Source organism: Onthophagus taurus, chromosome 3 (assembly GCF_036711975.1).
Source record: "Onthophagus taurus isolate NC chromosome 3, IU_Otau_3.0, whole genome shotgun sequence".
Classification (NCBI taxonomy): domain Eukaryota; kingdom Metazoa; phylum Arthropoda; class Insecta; order Coleoptera; family Scarabaeidae; genus Onthophagus; species Onthophagus taurus.
In genome coordinates, this window is record NC_091968.1 from 53843 (window position 1) to 75799 (window position 21957).

At 34.2% G+C, this 21957-nt stretch overlaps 1 protein-coding gene across 2 annotated transcripts in view; it reads left to right on the forward strand.

The window, feature by feature from the left end:
• The window catches only part of LOC111429060 (Ecdysone-induced protein E74), a 62823-nt gene that overhangs the window by 34458 nt on the left and 6408 nt on the right, over window positions 1–21957 (forward strand). Inside the window, exons 1-3 of one of the 2 annotated variants that reach the window (XM_023064847.2) lie at window positions 7074–9339; window positions 15302–15478; window positions 18788–19084. In XM_023064847.2, the coding sequence (XP_022920615.1) occupies window positions 9033–9339; window positions 15302–15478; window positions 18788–19084 (781 nt within the window). In that variant the 5' untranslated portion in view covers window positions 7074–9032. Of the gene's footprint in view, window positions 1–7073; window positions 9340–15301; window positions 15479–18787; window positions 19085–21957 lie in introns of those variants that run through there. The other variant, XM_023064846.2, reaches the window with a different exon arrangement.

The following is a 21957-nucleotide window of genomic DNA, read 5'->3' on the forward strand; positions in this document are numbered from 1 at the left end:
TTCTATTTGGTTATGTTGTTTTGATGAAACGATGCACACATACGAATTTCATCAGATAACATACTCTCAAAATCTGCTTTTTCTACGTATATAAGCGAGCAAGTGTGGTGATATAAAGTTAACACATTATGTTGCATCACCGATAAGGGGCACATGCCTTCCTTTTAAATCCTTTTTTTTAATACACGCGCCAAAAGTGTTCCGTTATCTTGATTAACGTTTTATGGCCCTCAAAGTTATTATCCAATTTTTTCTCTCAAAATCGTAGATGTACAAAAATTATTGTAGTAACACTAAAGTTAATAACCAATGATATAATTTCTTTTCGTAATTAGAAATTACATGATAATTGTTGTTTATAAAAAAGGATGTATCTGATTTAATTAACTCTCCACGTGTCCCGTAAAACATTTGGTACTTTTCTCTTGCAAAACTCGCATCAAAATATTTATCCACGTTTATTAATTTATTTGTATTATTCATCACTGTATGTTATGTTGTTAATGAACTACATGTTATTGATTTAAAATTAAATAGAATAAATTTATAAAATTAAAAAGTTACGGTTTAATAAAAAAGATGTATTATTAAAAAATCGTTATAATCCGCAATGAATGATATTAACAGGTCTGACCTTTGATATTTCCGCAATGCGATAAGATTGCGCGAGTTTGCATATTTTTAAGTAGCCACCCAGTTCATGTCCACGTCATTTTAAAGCAGAAATTTGATGCTGTAAATAAGTTTAATCAAAAACCGTATACTGGGATGTGAAAAAATATTTGCTTTAAAACGACGATTATTATGTGTAATTACATATATCTACTACCGCATTACACTTCATTTCTAGGTAGATCACGATAAACGAGACGCCGTTCTCTATTTGTTCTGTTTTGTCATCTACATCACAATTTTGATTATGAGCCAGATAACTAAATTGGAATTACTGACAAATGTTGGAATTGTGAAATATTTGTTGTGAAGATCTTAGAAATTTAAGTTATTTGTTTCGTGAACAATAATGCAGATTTTGAGTCAAATGTGTTTTAAGATGAAGCACAAAATCTTTAGCGGATTGACTTTCAGATATGTATTTTCAATTCGCTGCCGCAAGACTATGTTATTAGCAGGGCTCATATACAGACATCAACCTATTGTAAACCATTCAAAATCTATTTACGTGCATTAAAACCACCCGTCGTTAACACTTGATTTAGTTGAAGTATAATGGCCCACACCTCATCAATACCAAATGCCCTGGAGAGGATGACGTTAACACACGTACATAATATGATCTTAATAGTACATTTTCAGAATCTCTGTATACAGAGGAAAGATAATTCTTCCGTCTAAAGCTCAACATCTCCCTAATTATATATCGACACACTGTCCCTCAATATCGTCCTTAATATCTCAGAACAAAGTGCTGGCCTCAATACGACAAATTAAATTGATATTGCAAACACCATCCGTGAGATCGCGTCATCATCACTCCTGTCACTTATTAACTATCGTCTACGGCATCCGTATTCGTTTGCCCATGTCAGTTTTCTGCGCGTTATCTCAGCTATGTGGTTTTCTTTGCTCTGTTGGCTTGTCCTAGGTAAATATATTCCTTTACACTTTCCACCAATTCGTTGAATATGATTTCTACGTTACACCTTACTTTGAATTAAAATTGTTTTTAATAAATTAATTAAACTCAAGCATTATTTTAACATACAAGTATAAAAATAAATCGTTAAATCATATTTTTCATTTTACCTTGATATGTATCTACACGGCACAAATTTTTATAAAATCACACACATGCTAGCTTAGAAAGCATACAAAATAAACGACTTTTTTTATTAACAATTTCAAGCGTGTCTACACGAATTCTTGTAGAAACGACAATCAATCAGACAAATTAGAAATGGAATGATTTACGGTTATCATTTGTTGCTTTATTAAATTAAATCACTAATTAGTAATTGTTTGGCAGTGTATTTATTTTAGTGCAATATTATTTCCTTTACTTTCTAGATATTATTATTTTTTCAATTTCCTGTTGCTTTCTTGCTATCTTATAGCAATCGAAAGTTTTCTCTGAACACCGTATATGGATAACTATTAAATCGATTTTATCTTGCGCATCTACGGTTACATATTATATATTAACTCAATCTCTATTCTAAAATAACAACTTAGGCATAAACAATACGAGACAGGAAACTAAACGCATTTCAAGTGAGAGCTAGTGAATGCGTAATGACAGAATAAATACTTCTTTACTCATCGCAAGCAGAAGGCTCCACGCTCTATTTACCACGTTGTCGTCGTCGTCGATGTCGTCAAGAAGAGGAAGAAAGAAAATGGAAACGGATGCCTTGGCCGTCACCAGTCGACGACGCACCATAAACTAAAGACCTACGTGAACTTGACTCCATTTCGCATTTCTATTTCACTATTCCAAGAGACTCTCTCGTCGCTAGAGTAAACACGACCATCGAGGCCAGTCTTCGAGAGTCGTCGAGTCGTTTCCTGGTTCGCTTTTTACACTCGACATTTCACTTTTGAGAATGACTGACTACCCAACTCTCGTTTCATCTCTCTTTCTTTTCTCCTATGTGGACGATAAAGAGTGGTAAGAGTTCGAATTCCGCTGGAGAACGTTAGAAAGTAATTGTGTGTATATTGTGGCGTATGCAAGTGGAACGAAGAAACATTTCGCTACGTGCATCTTATTGCTAAAATTGTAAACAAAAATATCACAAAAAAAACACAACAAGTGGCAAAGATAGTTATTTCGACGTATTACGACCAATTAAGCAATGTTATTAGACTTTAAGCAGTAATGAACGGGTGTTTGAGTACACTATTTATTATATAAAGTTTAAGTGGTATTTTTGATTTCCGTGCTTTCCAAACTTCTATGGACAGAGTTGTAACATTTTACTCGTTACATTGCTTCTGTCGAATAATTGTTTACCGTAGAAAATGAAGAAAAACGCCTTAAACCAACCTCAAAAACCAAATGATATTTTGAAAATCATATAATTATAATTACATTATAATTTGAGCTGAGAATTTCATAGTGATTTAATGGAATTTCGATGTGTTATGATTTTTTAATTAAAGGTTGAGATTCATCGATATGTTTAAAAAATTATTACATAATACAACTTTTAATTAAATTGCCATCTTATAAATAATTTTGGTACACATACATTAATATAGAACCCGTTCCTATCATCTCTTCCTTCGTTTAAGAAACGAAAAAACATTTAAAAGCAACCACATGGCAGTATTACGACTTTTGGAGAATAACTTCATAGTATACGCGCATGTGTGTTTTAGACGTTATATTTATTTTAAACGATCCTGAACACGTGCTAAGTAAGCTTAAAACATTTCACCTCCTGCCTAGAGAGTATCAAGTGTCTCTCCCTAAAAACTCTTTTGGTGTTATTTTTTTTTAAATTTTACTATTTAGAAAAAGTCTCTTTTTCTCGTTATAAACACAATACTACACAAATATGTAATGATTCCGGGAATAATTCGTGGCTAATAGCAAAAAAGAAGCATGATATCGATAACTTGATATGATAACAAGGCGCGTTATGCATATATGGTTCAAGGTTTTAGCGACGCTTGACACACTTTCGCCCTTATCGTCGTGGTTGAGATTAATAAATACGAATGCACACACAAACGAGACAATTGATAAAATTATATTCGCACTGTACACTAAGGCGAATCTAGCACAATCTAGCAATTATACAACTGTGTCACTAACTGTGTCACCGTTAGAATATTTAAACATTTTTTATTTGTACTAAGACCATTTTTATGAAGTGGATTGGAGCAAATTATCAAGAACGGCGGAGATAATTGTCTAAAAATATTTTTTTTTTGCGGGAGTTAGATAGCTAGGTCAGGAATAACACGGTTTTAACGAATGTCTCAATAACGAGTGCAATCTTTGATAATGAAAAAAAATAAATAATTATGTAAAGACAAATCTTTATGTTGCTAAAATATGATTAGGCGTGTCAACGGCATTGACTTTTGTGATTAATTCGTTTTTTAATCATGTATATGCGATTAATTTATCCCTGATTATTTTATAAAAAAATAGATCTTTCGGTATTTAGAACATATTTTAAACATGTTTGAGTTTGTTATCAATTATTTCAATGAAATAATTATTAGAATATTTCCAACATAGTTTCTATTCAGGACTTTTCAAATACTTATTATTCAAACATAAACATTTATTAAATGGTAAACTGTTTGCACAACTTTTCGATAATACTTTAAAATTACATCGTTAATGATTAAATTTTATTTATATCCCCACCTGTCTATAAATACAAACTACTTTTATTATAAGTTATCTCTCACTTCGGCATGATAATAACGAAATACACGCTCTTGAAAGCTAAATGCGACAACCTGTTGTGAAAATAGACGCCGCGCCGTTATCTCTCCCAAGTGTGTTTACAGACGACTTCTATTTTTCGAAATGAAAATAACTTGAAGCCAAAACGCGAGTCAGGTTTTCCTATACTCATAGCGAAATCACGCACGTGCCGACATTATAACGTTTTCAATTTGGCAACGATGAGAAAACTGGGATTATTTAAAACAAATACTTTTTAAACGGGGTTTTGTCTTGTTTTCGTTGCTGTTATTATTTCTTAATGGAGTTTATTTATTTAGATTAACTTGTTAATTTTTTTTTGAAAATCGTTACTCAAATAAATTAATTAAGTTGCTAAACTATATTTACCATTCAACCTTGATAAAAGAAAGATGTTTTTGATGCATTCGCTTTTATTTTCTTATTTTCTACTACAATTACACTATATATAGCAATCATAAAACAAACTTAATTCATAATAAAAATATGTATAATATGACTTTGTTATCGGCGTAACATTTATCAACAAAAAAAATATTATTTTGTTCCAAATAATTAGTCCCCTCCCAAAAAGATTATTTCGAATTGAGGTGAAAAAGTTTCTGGGATATTGTTGGGAAATTGTTGCTTCACTCGGTGAGAATGATAAAATAAAAGATAATAAATTGTCACGTGCCAAGTAAAAGTGTAATCTTATATATTTAATTTTAAAAAATGACAAAAATTATGTAAGTTACACCTTGGTGACACACTTTGTAAGTTTTGCTCGAGAAGTTTTCTCAGAATGCACGATTGCACTGTGAATTTTATTAATATCTCATACTACTTTGACTATTTTTATTAAAATCGTTCTTAGAATTTTGATCTAGGACCGTTTATTTGTTCAAATCCATCGCTTGTATTCATTTGGGTCAACAGAAACTGAATATCAGAAGTCTATAGCTATAGTAAACGATCAATATTCATCATTCAAATTGCGTTGAAGTGTCACCTAGAAACAAAAAACTCAAGCAACCTCCTAGTCATGTTGAGGTACGTTGATAGAGTTGGATAGCCTCGATGTGCAACGTAGCCGAGGCCCTGGTCTTGTACACTTGATGGTTTCATTATCACTCATTCAATATAAAATTACACGAGTTTGATGTACAATAACAATAGCCGAGGCCGAGTCAATATATTCAAAACATGCTACACTAATTATAATGGGATGATATTAAGTATTACATACACTATCGATATCAAAAGCGGTTACCCAAAGCGTTTGACGCGTGGCTTAATATCGTTTTAGGTTTGCTAGTCTTCATTATTTTCTCAAGCGAGGGAATATTTTACGGCCTCGACACAACAATAGCCAAAGCGTCGTGTTTAAGAGTTGTTCACTTAGCTTATCTTGAATATGTTTTACGTTATGTTATCCTTTGATTATCCAACGTATTTGGAGAGTATTTAAGCGATATGAAATGAAACGAATAAGGGCGATGAATGATTAAGTGACCACAACTGAGGACTTCAAGAATGTAACTAACGAACAAGTTAAATTATATACAGTGTATCCGTAAAGTAGCGGATATAGGCGATAAAATCATTATAAACGGTTTATGGAAAAATCCCTGAAACGGGTCTAAAGGTTTAAATTTTTTCCACCATTTTTAAACGAGTTATGTCATCGCCGATATTTTTTTCAAATGGCAATCCCTCACTTTTATTACGGAATATGAAAGAGGATTTTTTCTGAATTTTGTACACTCAATATTAATATTGTTTACATAAGAAAATTTTCGAGAAAAATTACTTTAAAGTTTAACTACTTCGAATACTTACTATGATAACCAATTATTTTAAACAATTCTCTAAGTGTCAAAAACTGATTTAACAAAGCTTCTTGAAGTGTGGTGGCACGCCAACTTGTTGGAATAACTGCAAGATTTCCAGACAAGATGGGTCAACATTATCGCGATGAAAGGAATGACATTGTTCTGAAAAAATTTAAACATCTCTCTCCAGTTAAGGTTTCCTGAAATCTTTTGCGGATATTGGGTGTGCGACTGTCTTCGATTTTAGGTAGCAAAATACTGACAATTTTGTCTATTTCCTTGTCCACTCAAAATAAATGTTCCTTCGTCGGAAAAACATATGTTTTTGACAAAGTCTTCATGATCGTTGCAAAATTGTTGTTGCAAAAACTACGATTCATTACTCGTGAATGGGGTTTACTTTATAGGAATGCTATTTTGCGGGTTTTGAAATTTTGCAAACCGTTGATTTACTAATGTCCAAATTAGATCCCATACTCCTCACAGTAACATGAGGGTTTTCTTGCCTAGCCAAAACCACGTTTTGTTGAACCTCTCCTGAAACGTTTGGTAGGCCAGACTTCGAGAGATGAGTCGGCGGTCAGGATATGTTGTATTAAAAAAGTCAACGACGGTATGAGGTACGTAGTAACCTGAATTACTAAATCAGTTTTTGACACTTAGGAAATTCTTGACCATAGTTACTCATGATTACTGCTATTTTTTATCATGTCAGCAAATTTGAAGTAGCTAAACTTTAAAGTAATTTTTCTCGAAAATTTTCTTATGTAACCAATATACCTATATGTAACCTTATATTGACTGTGCTAGATTCAGAAAAGAATCCTCTTTCAGATTCCGTAACAAAAATGGAGGATTGCCATTCAAAAAAAAATGTCAATGACGTTATAACTCGTTTAAAAATGGCGGAAAAAATTTAAAATCTACACCAAAAAATTGCAACAAATTTAAATCTTTAGAGCCTTTTCAGGGATTGTTCCATAATGCCTATATCCGTTACTTTACGGACACACTATATACGTTTCTGTAAGTCGTGGCATAATTATATAATAATATTTAATCACAAATACTAGAGTGAAAATGATGACGATTCGTGTAAACATTTTTGGTGATCAAACATCATAGGCCTTCAAACTTAAGAAGTTTTCAAACTTTTTCTTAAATATTTTCAATATGGTTGTCTTAGAAAGACTAAATTTGGCAAACAGTGCAGTGTTATCATTTTGGAATGTTTTCATTAATCGTTGGTGCCTATGAAAACAAATTGTAAGTAAAGACAACCTGATAGAAAAACATTTCTAAATATCGAAAGACATTTACGCGAGTTAGGAAATTTTAGACAGAAGTATGTAAATAACGGGAATCTCAGGTCAGTTCCTAGACCCTAACTAGAAGAAAACATTTTGGATTTTGTGTTAGATCGTAGTACTGTTAGTACTGTTGATAGCAACAATTTAGACATATCAGAATATCCAACGGTACGTCGTGGCATATTCTATTAATTTCAAAATGAAATAGGCTTGTAGAATCAGTTGGAAAATTTGATGGTTTATGACATAATAAAACAATTTTACGAAAATAACCACTGTGAACACACTCTATAGCAGCGAATCGCAATCATAAATATCTATTATCATCATAAGTATAATACTTTTTAATAGATTTAACTTCTTATGGGTCGCGTTAAGATTTGATTGATATTTATGGGTCGCTACTTAAAAAAGTTTGCGGACGCTGCTCTATAGCATGTGATTTCTAAGAGAAACCATATTGAAAATATTTAAGAAAATGTTTAAAATTTTCTTAACTTTGATGGCCTATATCTTAGCCATTTATGGGTTTAGACCAAAAATGTACACGAATCGTCATCATTTTGACTCTAGTATTTGTAATTAAAATTATGTCACGACTTACAGAAATATTCTGAATAAGTTAGATTCGAATAATAATTCGGATGCTAAACACCATACGTACAGGTGGAGGAAATAGAATACTGAGAATAGGATCAAAGTTAAGAAGCGAGTGCGGGATGTAAAAAAAAACGGACGCCCGCCCGTTTTTCTCATCATCGTTACTAACCTAACCCAACCGGCATCCTCTAGACCGTCTATAGAGAGTGGATCTCGGTCGTTGCGCGGCGAACGCGCGCCTACCTCCAATCGTATAATGAAAGTAAAGACAGCAGCGATGATACGCACCATGCCACCGAACAAGGTACCCATACCAGACATACGTCGCAGACATAGTCTCCTCTCTATAGAGTCCCTATAGTTGTATAGACACCACCTATAGCTATAGGAGTATAGTAGCATATAGCTGAAGCTATATCTGAGTCAGTGGGACAGCCTAGTTTTTCTTTCTCTCTCGCTCTCATTCCCTTTCATAACGTACAAAGCATCAATCTTTCCTTGTTTTCCTTTTCGCTGGTTGCGTTCGCAACTCACTCTTACTCTTTCTTTCGTTAACGTTTTCGGTTTTCGGTCTCTTCTCTCACTCCATCTTTAGTCTCCGTTCGTTGTGTTTCTCTCTCATTCGATTCTCGTTCACTTGATTCGTTTGGTAGACGACGTCCACGGCACGGTCTACCTAGACACGGAGTGCCGCTGAACACAGTCAGTACGCTGCGCACCGTCCACACGATAACACACAGTATATTTACGAACGTGGTGCGCGTCGTCGTGTGATGGTCTAATTTGACCCAGACCAACCCTAAAATAAATAAAAGTGACTATTCTTTTTATTAATTACCGAGTTAGTTACCACAATCACAAAATAAGAGATTATTTTATTTTGAGAAAATTATTGGTGCGAAAATGTTGAGATACAGTAACGAAAATAGTGATATCGTGGTGATAAAGCGGGAGTTTTCCGATGATGATGACGATAATAGACATCGCGATATGGATATGAAAGAGGAGGAGCTTTCTGAGTTACCTTTGGACTTGCGGGTGAATGTATCGTCGAGATATAGTCCGAGACCGGGAAGAAGTCCCGCGTATAGAGATTCTTCGGGAACTGAAAGCGATGATTCCTGCGGGGGGAGATCAACGTCTTCACCTGACGTTCTCGCTTCATCAGATAGAAAACCGTACAAGAAACGTATTATCACTAGATATAATAGTAAGTAATCTATTGGTGTAATATAATTCTTTAAAAATACTCTATCGATAAACATAAATCTATTTAAAGTGTTGTTATCGCCAAAAACATAATTCAAAAATTTGCATTTTCATTATGTTGATACAATTTTGCAAGAATGTATTGATTTTTATGAAAGATTTAGTTGGAAAATTACAACAAAAAATCCTTATTATTTATCGCGTTTTTAATTGTAATCGGTGGCGTTTAGATTGTATCATTTTAATGATTCATCAGGTGAATTTTGCTTGCAATTTTGATTCAGTATTATACTACTCAAATAAATAAATTAAATTACGTGTCAACTTTATTAATGATTCATTTTTTATTCAAAATTATCAATTCTTTCTTTATGAAAAAAAAAAAAAAAAAAGAAAATGACGAATCAATCGAATAATTAATTATAACGTAACCGTTATTATTCAATCTGACCTCGATGGGTTAAAAATATGTAGTACAGGAATATTGAAATATATTGCATAAACTGAAATAGTTTATCCGTAATAACACAATCTGTTTTCATTCGATGTTAACAGTTACAATTCACCGTTAATTTTTTTAAAATTTAGATTAATAATTTTTACTTAAATCATTGTGTTAAGAAAAGAGAGAATGCATCATCAAAACTGCCAATTTCTTCTTGGTCTTGCGAGGAAAGAGAAATTTCCCTCGAACTTTCTTCTTCGTTCGAAACGCATTCTGCAACCGACTTCTTCTTCCAACCAACAACGTGTGTGTGTAAATGTGCAGTGAAACTAGAATTTCCCATTTATTATCTCGGTTATAGACCCACATTAACAGACGGACAGATGAGAGAAGCTTTACCAGACGTGACCTATTTTCGATTTACAGTTAGAGAGATCCTTTTTTTTTAAGATTTTTTTATACTAGATTTACCGTTCTTTTTTCCTAATCGAACCTCCCACATAACTCAGGTAGAAAAATCTCCATCACACCCCCATATAACCGCGTGATTTTCAACAATATAGCGGTCTTTCGCTTTGATCAAACCTAAATCTTTATTTTTTAATAGATTTGTAACGGAAGACGATCGTTTGCGAATTCTTTTCACAAGAGCAAAGTAAGTTTCATTCTTTATCGATCCCGTTCGTTTTAGGGTGTGTTATTTTGACCGTGACCCAGTAAAATTAAATGTTATAAAACCCCCAAAAATCATTATAACTGCCTAATAAAAAATGTTTAAGCTTTTAAAGGGTTAATTTATTTTTTTGGGTGTCTTCGAATATGCAGGGGTCGTTCACCCAATTTTTTAACTCTTCTTTCTACCTGCCACTAGACGAGATTAAAAATTCAATAGAAAAGAATTTCAATCATTTTATATTTATTTTAAAATGCAAAGTGATTTCTAAGAATTTTAACTTATCTCAAACGATTTCCATTGAATTTTGAACGGTTTTTAGATCGAGGAAATGTGAAAAGTAAAAATAGTCAACGTATAGGAAATAATTTCAACACTTTTTCGATCATAACAAAATCAAGGTCACGCCTTCTTTTTAAATAAGAACAGTTAATGATACGTTTTCTGTATTGTAAGTAACATTTTTTATGCATTCTTGTTGTATTACTTTGATTGTAATAGACACGTGGTCGTTATCGAAACACGTGGGTTTGTAGAAACTATTTATGAAACGAATAGTATTGTTTCTACGTATTTAATTCTATAATTACGTTTTCATGCGGCCATAAATTAATATGGTAGTAAATAATAACATTTTTATGCAGACGAAAACTATTTGTGATGTAAAAATTGTGTGATTTCTAAACTTATTTCTAGTTTTATTTACAGCTTATTGTATATCATTTTATTGGGAAATGTTTTATACAGAGTGTTTCTGTAAGTCATGGCATAATTAATCACAAATACTAGAGTTAAAATGATGACGATTTGCAGAAAAATTTTTGGTCTAAACCTATAAATGGGTGAGATATGGACCTTTCAAAATTTCAAATATTTTCTTAAATATTTTCAATATGGTTTGTCTTAGAAAGACAAAATTTGGCAAACAGTGCAATGTTGTTATAAAAAATCGTTTAAGATCACTATTGGAAATATCAAACAACGGGATCAATGCCATACAGGGTGTTCACAAAGGTTATTTCTTTAAAACTGCAACATTTCTTGCCAGCAATGAAACTTGCGAACTGTAAAGTGACCTTAAGACAAACCATCTTGAAAATATTTAAGAAAATGTTTAAAATTTTCTTAACTTTGATCAAAAATGTTTACACGAATGACGATTCGTTTTGACTTTAGTATTTGTACTTAAAATTATGCCACGACTTACAGAAACACCCTATATTTTAGTGTTTAACCTAATGCTTATTATGTTATTATACACCGTTTTAAAGAGCAAAGTTCAAGATTTAATTTGATATAAAAATCATTTCTTTATCTTTCAACCCAGCCTTCTGGTGATTTCTTAACTTTTAATAAACTTTCTGAGGAATTTAAAATTTACAGTTTGAAACTCAAATTTAAAACGTATCGGAGCGGAAACCCCCAACAATTCGAACGAACACGTCTTAAGACCCCCTATAGATTTGTCATGGTACATAAACTTCCCGAACCGAATCACCACAACACACATTATATTCAACAGGTAGTAGATAATTATACGAAATTTGTATGCACGCGGAGGTGTATCTACGTAGATATACATAGTCGTCGTCGGCGAGGGACTTAAAAAGACTCGCGCAGACACACCAACAACAACACATCCGGAAGTCAGTCTTGCAGACGAATCCAATCGTCCAGACGGTTTCTCGTTTCCGTTTAAAAACGCGACGACGTAAGCCTATTCGGCTCGGTCTATTGGAATGACCTTGTCTGGCTTTGATACCGGCGCGCGGGATTTTAAACTTGACTACTTAGGAGGAAGAGAAGGACAATGGCTTTTTCTCTCTTAATGACTCTTCTAGTCTGCCGACCACTTATTGTTAATCTAATAGGATTGATGATGAGGACTTTTTTGGATGAAATAGAAAGAAGGAAACAAGTTCTTTTGATGGTGTAATTAGTTAATGTTAAGCATAGGAGATATCTATGTATTATTGAATTTTTACAGTTAATTTGTTTTAATTGATACAGATAAAATGAGAACGTGCATTCGATTCACTTACGTAATTAAAGTGCTGTTTTAAAATATAATAACGCAGTGTACGGTAAATTATGTTAATATTGTTGTGGAACAGTTATTTACATACGGTTTTAATATAAGACACCGTTCGTTTCAAGTATTAATGAAAACGATTGTCGCTATCTACTCTCAATTCAAGTCATTTTCATGATAATTTCCTTTTCCTATTTAGAGTGTAATAATAATCTGCGTAGTAACATTTATAAAAGACTAATTTTGTTAAATTTGATTATAAACAATTTCTTTTTTTATTATTTTCTTAACCAACGGTCGTAGCAGATATTACGTAAATATGTATGTGCTGTACGAGATCGCGAATTTGGGTTAAGGCCGACCGGTGGGTATCCTCAAAAGAAAACGAACTCGCGCGCTAAAGAATGAAGAAAGAAAGAGCAAACCGACGACGTATAAGTTATGCAATTTTAAGAGAGACTCTCGGAGTGAGAGAAGATCACGATGAAGAAGAAGAATCCTTTACAAAAACGGATAGGTTCGGGATTTCGTAACGAATCCAACTCAACTCGTCTCTTAAATGTCTTTAACAACTTTAAATGTTAAACGTTACAACACCTTCCAAGTTTCAGGAATCAAAAAAAAAAGTAAAATTAAGAAATTTTGATTATGCGTTTTATTTCTCGTCGCTTCCGGCTTATCTATTCTCAATTTAATCGATCGTTTGTAATCTTATCTTAACTAATCAAATAGAATAATCGCGAGTCTTGTTGTTATTATTGCAAAATACAGGAAGTGTTTAATGGGACACAATCGAACGAGTCGTAAAACGGAAGTTGTTTTCGCCGTCTTTGTTGCTTTCACTCAACGAAAATCGTTACCGAATTTTTTGGCACAAGTAATGAGGTCGTTGTGTGTATAGTGTGTCTTTATAAATAGAACTCTCCGGATTCACACTCAAGAAAAGATCGGTTGCGTTTTCTTGAAATATTTTTATTAATAGAATTAATCCTTTTCACTCTTTCGACTGTTCTAAAAATTAAAACTTGTATATCTTGGCAAAAAGCTTAAATTATTGAGAGAGAAATCAACATTGTGTTATAGTTGGAACAAAATTTTCAGACAACAAAATCCAAGGTGATTTACACAATTTCATAATTCACTTTCGTTCTGTGTGAGATTTTAACGTGTAGGCGCGCTTTAAGCTTTATAGGAATGTTAAGAGTTATTTCGGTCACTTTCCCTTTCGTTTTCGTATCATTTCAAATTTGATACAGTTCTACTTCATTTTTTAACTTACATTTCGCCAAAATTGAATTTGAAAGTGAAACTTTCTGCTTTAAACGAATCGATACGGCTAGACGAAACGTCGCGTCGTCGTCGACGACATCGAGCTTTTTCATGTGTTGATCATAAAGATACGGAGCTTTCCATTTAGATAAGACTTTTGGAGCCAGACACAAGAAAAACAAATAACTTTTTATTTGGGGTTATTTATAGAATACATTTGATACAATAACATTGCAAAATTAAAATGATTAATTTAAACTTAGGTATAATGAATACTATTTTTGGAGCGAACGGAAATGCTATTCTTGGAAAGATGAAGACAAACCCATTAAAGTTTCTGACCATTTTAAGAAGTATTTACTTAGTAAGTGTTATTCGCATTGTGTTTGTGTGGTGGTCGATGACGCAATGAAGCTGACACCATTGTTGCCGGTGTAAATGTGTGCTACTGGTAAAATCCGAGAGGTTCATTTGTAGCTCTGTGTGTGTGTGTACATTTTCCATTTGGGTCAAGGAAACTTTCCCTTCCGGTAAAGCCGATAGACTCAGCTCGAGACTCGTTCGATGCTAAATATCGACTCACACCTCTTTAACCTAACCTTATATGAAATGAAAACGATTTTATCTATTCTATCTTAACATTTTTATTATCCCCTATTGTTTGTGTTATAATTACGAAAGATTTAGCAATTTACAATCGTTATTGGGATTTTCTGAAAAACTTTACATGAAATTTATTCCCTTGACGGTTTGTCTTGTTAATCTGCAAATTACAAAATTTTTACTGTTTCTAAAAATTAAGAAATGATGTTTATAGCAAATTAAAGCTTGAGCTTTGCTCTTTAAAATGGTGTATAATAAGTTTTAGGTTAAATTATGAAAAATGTTAATCAAAAAATCGAGAAAATATGTTGACGTTTTCCTTGACGTTTCAAGTTAACCTAAAAATTGTAAAATTGGAACTGAAATTTAAAAAATTGCTGAGGGGTATTTATGAAAGTTAAGAAACGATTTTTGCATCAAATTAAATAAACCTAATCCAAATCTCGTGAATTTAATAGATGTAACATGACCGATGAAAGTAAAATGGTATTTCGATTCAACGCTACGAAACCAAACGAGCCCATAAATTACGGTGTGGTTCTTGCAAAACCTGTATTAATCGTCCACGCCGAAAATTTTCGGCTTGCCGCGAAATAATTACGGTGGCCCACCTTTCGCTTGCGTAACCGAACGCGACGAATATTATTCGTATGCACGGGTTTACCACCGGTTCTTTTTTTTTCTTTCATTTCGATTATTACTCGTTGGTCTTTTGAGGTGGTGTCGAAACAGGGTAAATGGGTCGTCTGCGTGCCATATAAAAGCATTCACTCTCGACGACGTAAATTTACATATTGTAAGTTGTCGTGCGCCTTGCAGTTTAATACGATTTTGGTAACGTGTTTTCGTCATAATTTGCAATCAAGGTCTTTTTGAACAAATTTTTGTTATCGGTTTGTTTGATTTTATACTGCTTAAAATATGTTTTTTTTAAATTTTAGATGTATCAAAATGGGAATATGAACACTGCCCAACGTCAAACAGCCGAAACAGTAACAGAAAGTCGCCGTCGCCGGTGCCAAATGCAAAACTCAATTACATGTTGGGTTTGGCGCCTGATTTCACTGCCGCTCCGTTACCATTACATAGGCTAACCGCTTGCACTACCACAACGACAGGTTAGTGGAATTATTAATTTATTTTTAAATATAAAATCATTAATACGTTAGTCGGATGGTTTTATCAGCTGTATTACAATGTGAACAAATATTACTCGAAAAACGCAATATGATACAACATCTGCCCAATCTGCTGAATATATTCGAATTCGGAAAAACACCCACCCGATTTTAGCCTGATTCTCTGGATTTCTTTATCACCCTTTTTGCGCAAAAGGGTGGAAGGTATTGAATTGCTACAATAACACATTGAGCGAGGATTAGCCACGCATCTGTCCCGTCCAAGTATTGCGTTGTGTTATGAACGCCTGCATGCTAAAACATGTTGTTCAATATGATGACGATGATGATTCAATCGGGAATACGAAATGACATCTGCAGTTGTTCAATAACAACGACTTACCACCCACATTTCCAAGAACCATTAATTCACTTTATCGTATTGATCGTTAGAACCTTTTTCGTGAATATAAGGCGTGTTACCTATTCCTTTATTATAAGCGCAATCGTCAACCAACAGCAGAAAAATAAATCAAAACATTTCACGTGTTGAATACTCATGCAAATTAGTCGGAGTCGTTCGAAGAGTTGGTCGAAATGCGACCATCGGAAGGCCCGAATTCCCACTGGGTGTCTCCTTGCGTCCAACGGTCAGCTTAGGTAACGACATAATCGGAACCCCTACGATAAAAGAGAATCCTCGTTTCATTCTTTCTCCTTCCTTCTTCCTCAAACGGAGCGTCGCGAAGACGGGATCAACAACGAGGATGACCAGCTCGACAACCAGCGCATAGAAAGAAAAAGATATGATTAATGGGCCATCCGAGGGGGGGTCAACGGGTCACGCCGGACACATCAAGGGATGGACATTCAGGTCGCGGAAAGAAACAGGTTCTCGACGATACAAAAGGAAAGGAAGGAAGGAAGGAACGGGTTGCATGTGCCTGTTTGCCACCGCTCGATGGTTGTCTTTTACCGGGTGTGTTTATTTACTACTACCACCAAGGCAGTAGTGAAGAGGTCGTCGAGGTCGTGCGGAGAGGATCTACGGTGTAGATTCTACACCTTTAAGGGTTAAACCCCCTTAAAACAGGCAGCAGCGGCGACCGTGACTAATAGGCCCTCTCCTGTCTAGTTCCAGTTTTGCGGCAGATTATCCCGGACACAATTAATAATATACCCTGCCATAAGCTCCTGGTCGAGGTGCGTTGTCCTTTTTCCAAGGATAAGACTAGTCTAACTCGAATCACGACTGGAATGTAAAAAGTTTGATTAATCGTTTCTTCGCTGAATTAATGTCTTTAACCGTCTTGGAATCTAATGGATGGTACTGCTCAAAGTTTTGCCTAATCTTAACCAATTTTTAAGATTTTCTTCAATTATACAGGTGTTCCTGTAAGTTGTGGCATAATTGTGGCACAAATAAGAATGTTAAAATGATAATGATTCGTGTAAAAATTTTTGATATAAACCCATAAATGGCTAAGATATGGGCTTTCAAAGTTAAGTTTTTTTTTAAATTTCCTTAAATATTTTCAATATAGTTTGTCTTAAAAAGATAAAATATGGTAAACAGTGCAATTTTATCTTGAAAAATTGTTTATTATCACTCTTGAAAATATACAACCACGGGATCAATGCTATACAGGATGTTCACGAAGGTTATTTCCTTCCAAATTTTTTATTGTGTCATAAATCCTTAAATTTTACATCTGATGCTAAAAGCCTATTCCATTTTAAAATTATTTTCACTCTTAGAAATTTTTGTTTAGACGCATCGTTTTCGAGTTATTTGCAAAAAGATACAACCTCAATTATGACATGTTTTCATTAATCGTAGGTGCCTATGAAAACAAATTGTAGCTGGAGCAGTAAAGCAACTGTCAAATCATTACCCAACATTCGTCAGTAGGTAATAGTTGTTTAAAATGACAAATAATAACAGTTTTAGTGAACAAACTGTCATGCTTTTGGGAGAGTATTTAGGCAATGCCGATATTGCAGTGAGACGATATTGCAAATAACTGATGATACTGTTGATGTCAACAGTTGTACGGCTTGGCGTGTGTCACACGAACAGCAATTGTATCCATACAACTTTTCGACAGTACAAGAATTAAAAATTGCTAATCATCCGTTGCGAGGTAAAAAATGTACTATTGATGCTGCGTGTTTAGATAAAATATTTTTTATTGATGGCCATTAATTTGACATATTGCTTTACTGCTTTACTTAAGATTTATTTTCATGGGCGTCTACGATTAATGACAGTATTTCATGGACGAAGTTACATCTTTTGTGAAAAACTCTAAAACAATGGCGTCTAATCAAAAATTTCTAAGAGTGAAAATAATTTTAAAATGAAATAGGCTTTTAGAATCAGTTGAAAAATTTAAGAGCTTACCACATAATAAAAACGTTTTAACGAAATAACCTTTGTGGACACCTGCATAGCATTGATCCCGTGGTTGCATACTGTCAAAAGTGATCTTAAACGATTTCCCATGATAACATCGCATTACTTTATTTCAAAAGTAAACAGATTCCGATTAATCTTTAAAACCAATTAGATCAGGTTTCTATCATTACGTTGCAATACATCTTCCGAAATGAGATAGATTATTTGTTGAGACCCCCACTTGTGGTCATGTAACTGGGTTTTTTGGTACCCCATTGTGATGGAAGTGTTGAAAGCTACCTGGACCTTTTCTCGGTCTATTATTCTCTTTTTCTTCCGAAACAGTTCGAGGGACGCGGAAGTGCGTACAGATTTTCGACACCTGATACACACCATCCCTTCGTATTTAGGGATTGTTCGGGGGCTTAAAGTGTTATGTCATTAGGACCACAACCAGAAGCAACGAGCGGCTTTTAAAACGTTTGGACCACCGGGATCATAACAATGTAATAGATCCTTTGGTGTTTACAAACACCTTTAATGTTTTTTTTCTTAAATCTCATTTCGTTAATTTTGTTTGTAACTTGTTTTTGTTAATAACTGGTTTCTTTATTTTTGTGTACAGTGACCATAAATATATTAAAGTTAAGAGAGATAGTTCAAAGATGGAGTTTAGGGTCTGGGAAAATTGGTTAAGTGTTGGTCACTTGGAAAAAAATGAAGAAGACCGAAAGGGTGGGTTTAGTTAGTGGCTTGACCACTGGCGATTCCCGTTCTTTTCTGAAATAGGATATCTCTTCACCCTTTTCATAAATCGTTCAACTATCTAGGGGGGTTGAATCTTAAAAAAGTCCTAGAAACCGGAACTTGAAACCGTTAAGATTTTTTGATCTATTTTTCTTTGTTTCCAGGTTCTTTGCCACCAAGTCCAGCGGATTCCGGTGTTTCTGATGTCGATAGTTCATCGAGTGGTCACACGTCGACAGACGAACTCAAATCGAGATTACAACCACCCGGAGCCGGGACAGGAGGTGGAGGAGGAGGTGGTGGTGGTGGAGGAGGAGGACTGGTTGGGCCCCATTCTCCCCTTGGTGGTTATCACGCGAAGCAACAGCATTTTTTGCCACCATATAATTTTCCTGGGAGTCATCCGCATTCTCATAGAGGGCATCTTTCCCATCCACATCATTATACAATAAGATCGCAACGTAAGTTAATCTCAAAACATAAATTTTTGTTTGGAATTTAAATTGAGAAGCAGTATTTTTCTGCATGAGGATGACCTCATCCGAATTCCTTTTGGCGTCGTCGTCCAAAAATAAAAACGTCAATCGGGATAAATTAAGTGAAAAATCGAAAACTTGGTTTTCGATAACAAACAACTTTCGGTTGCTTTTCCTGTTTTGAACGTTAAATTTAACATTTGCAAATATTTACATATTAGTGTAATGACTGGCAGATACGATCGGATATACTTGAAATAACCGTTTTAACTTGATGGAAGCGTTTGCGTCATTAGTAACCGAGCTTTATAAAGATTTTTTGTGGTAGGTTTAATTTAAGACAATGTTTTATATAAGAAATGCGAGTTATAAAAAGTAACGGAAGTTGATTTCTGAAAATATCTTCGTTCGTTTACGGAACCTTGATTAGAACAGATCGGAGATTGAGTTTAAGATATATTTAGCACCCGGTTTGTATACGAAATGAGGAATTTGACATTACATAACGAGATAAAATAGTTTTGTATTTTCGATATAAAAAATTTTTTTCATACATTTTTTTGAAAAACCATTTCTTAGCTCTACCCAAAAAAATCACTATTCCACAACAGAAATAGGCCAATTTTTTGGCACAGGAAAAATAACAGACACAGATTTTTATATCCCAACAGGAATTTTTGCACACGACCTATAAATATATATAAAAGTGGCTCTTCACCAGCAAAAAAAAATGTTCCTATTTCCCCAATCTATCCGCATACAGCGAACGATCTTATTCTATTTCTAAACTCTCCAACTTGCTTTAAAATTAGAATTCGACTCAACTCCCAATTTTATTTGATATAGGACAGGTCAAGTCAGAAAAAATATACCAAAATTATTAAACAACTTTTCAACAAAAAAGTAAATAAAGTTTTGTTTGAACGTAGTTTAAAGCACGTATAGAGACCGAAAGTGAATTCTATTTCTAACTGGGCGCCGGAATTCAAATAGAGAGACAAATGTGTGTGACATTGGCCGAGGTCATGGTTTACGTAACTCTCTCTCGGTCGTTCTGCGTCGCTGTTCGTCGTCGAAAAAAGCAGACACACACACAACAGATATTTTTAGGTTTTAGATATTTTTTAAATGTGAAAACAACACCGATTATCTTTATCTATCCTCACTTTTTTATATCTGTTTCAAGTTGAAACCGAAAACCATCATGAGATCCGATTAGGAGTGTCAAATGTTATTCCAAACGTATCTTCTTCTGTTAACTAATCTTTTTTTGCTCTATATAGCTTGGTAACTCTAAATACTTATTTAAAACACCTCCATGATATAAACAAGTTAACAAATAACATCCTGTGGGGATAAAAAATTTCGGCAAAATGTGCACAACAAAATAAGCATTTACAATAAGACATGACCTTGACCTTATTTATATTGTTTAAACTTGGTTTTTGTTTCAATAACAAACTGAAAATACATTAAAGCATGCATTTTATATCACACGAATTTTATTAAAGATGCTATAACTAGAACTAACACTAGACCTAAATACTTTTGGGTTAAGCCGTGCGTGTTTTGAAAAAATGTTTGACGTTTAGGAAGGCGTGTTGCAACCTTCAATTGACAATAAGTTAACGTTTTTATTTGACAATAAATACATGAAAAGATAATTAACAACTAATTAATATAAGGAACATAAGGAAGGTAGATAAAAACCGGTCGGTGTTGTACTTACCGTGTCATCCTTCTGTTTATGTGGTTTGGTGGCTCGTTGGACATCCCTCACCGTATAGCCGTTCTGCTGTAGTATATCTTGTAGAACTCTTTCTTCTTTCCTCAGGTTCTCTTTATCACATATCCTCTCTGCTCGCTGGAATAACGCTTGAATCACGAACCCCTTCTGTTGTGGGTGGTGGTGGGATGAAGCCTGCAAGCCCAGTTCCAAGTCCCCATTTGTCTTCCTAGTGAGCAACACATCCAGGAATGGCAACTGTTTTGCAGTTTCTGTTTCCATGGTAAATTTTTTCATGGGGTGCTGTGAATTGAGATGGTCTAGAAATGTCTGTTTTTTCCCTTATCGTTCGTAGTGCTTTTCTTTCGGTCACTGTTAAGTTTGCTTTTGGTAGCTTTGCTGTTTTTAGCACTCTCGCTATGTCTTGACGAATTTCTTCTGCTTTCACTGCAGATATCCACTTCATATATAATTTCTTCTTTGGGATCCCTCTTTGGAGCGACTGCATAATTTAATAAAGACAACTTTACACTTTAACATTGGAAAAAATTATTTATCTATCTGCCTTTACCGGTTTCGCCTTTGTGGCATCATCAGATAGAACAGATGACGACTGTTTTGATTGGCAAATGGTTGTTCTTTTTCTTGAAGGTGGTGCGGCGGTAAAACGATTAATCTGCTTATCCCGACTTCTTTGGAATTCGCGTTCAGCCTTCTCCATGGTTATCCTGTCTATTTTGTCCCAGTCTTCTAGTGCCATAGAATTGGAAAGTGGCCTCTTACTTCTTCGCTGCTGATCTTTAAAGGTTTTGTGAATTCTTTCTCGTATCAGCGCCTGTTCTATCTTAATCAAGATCCTACTTGCTGCAGCGGTGTCGATATGGTGCTTCACTTTGAGGAAGGTTTGGCCAAACCTCTTAATAGCTTGTGTTGTCTAATCCATAAGTTGTCAAGATCCTTGACTCGTTTGTTAATATACATAGGTGAAGGCTTTTACGGCCTGTGTTAATTAATATTAACTTATTGGCAAGGGCTGATTAATTTTTCACTTTTTTGACACAAAACAAATTTGACACCAACCTAACCCATCATTTTCATACTATATTCAAAATTATAGAGTTTTGCCTTCAAT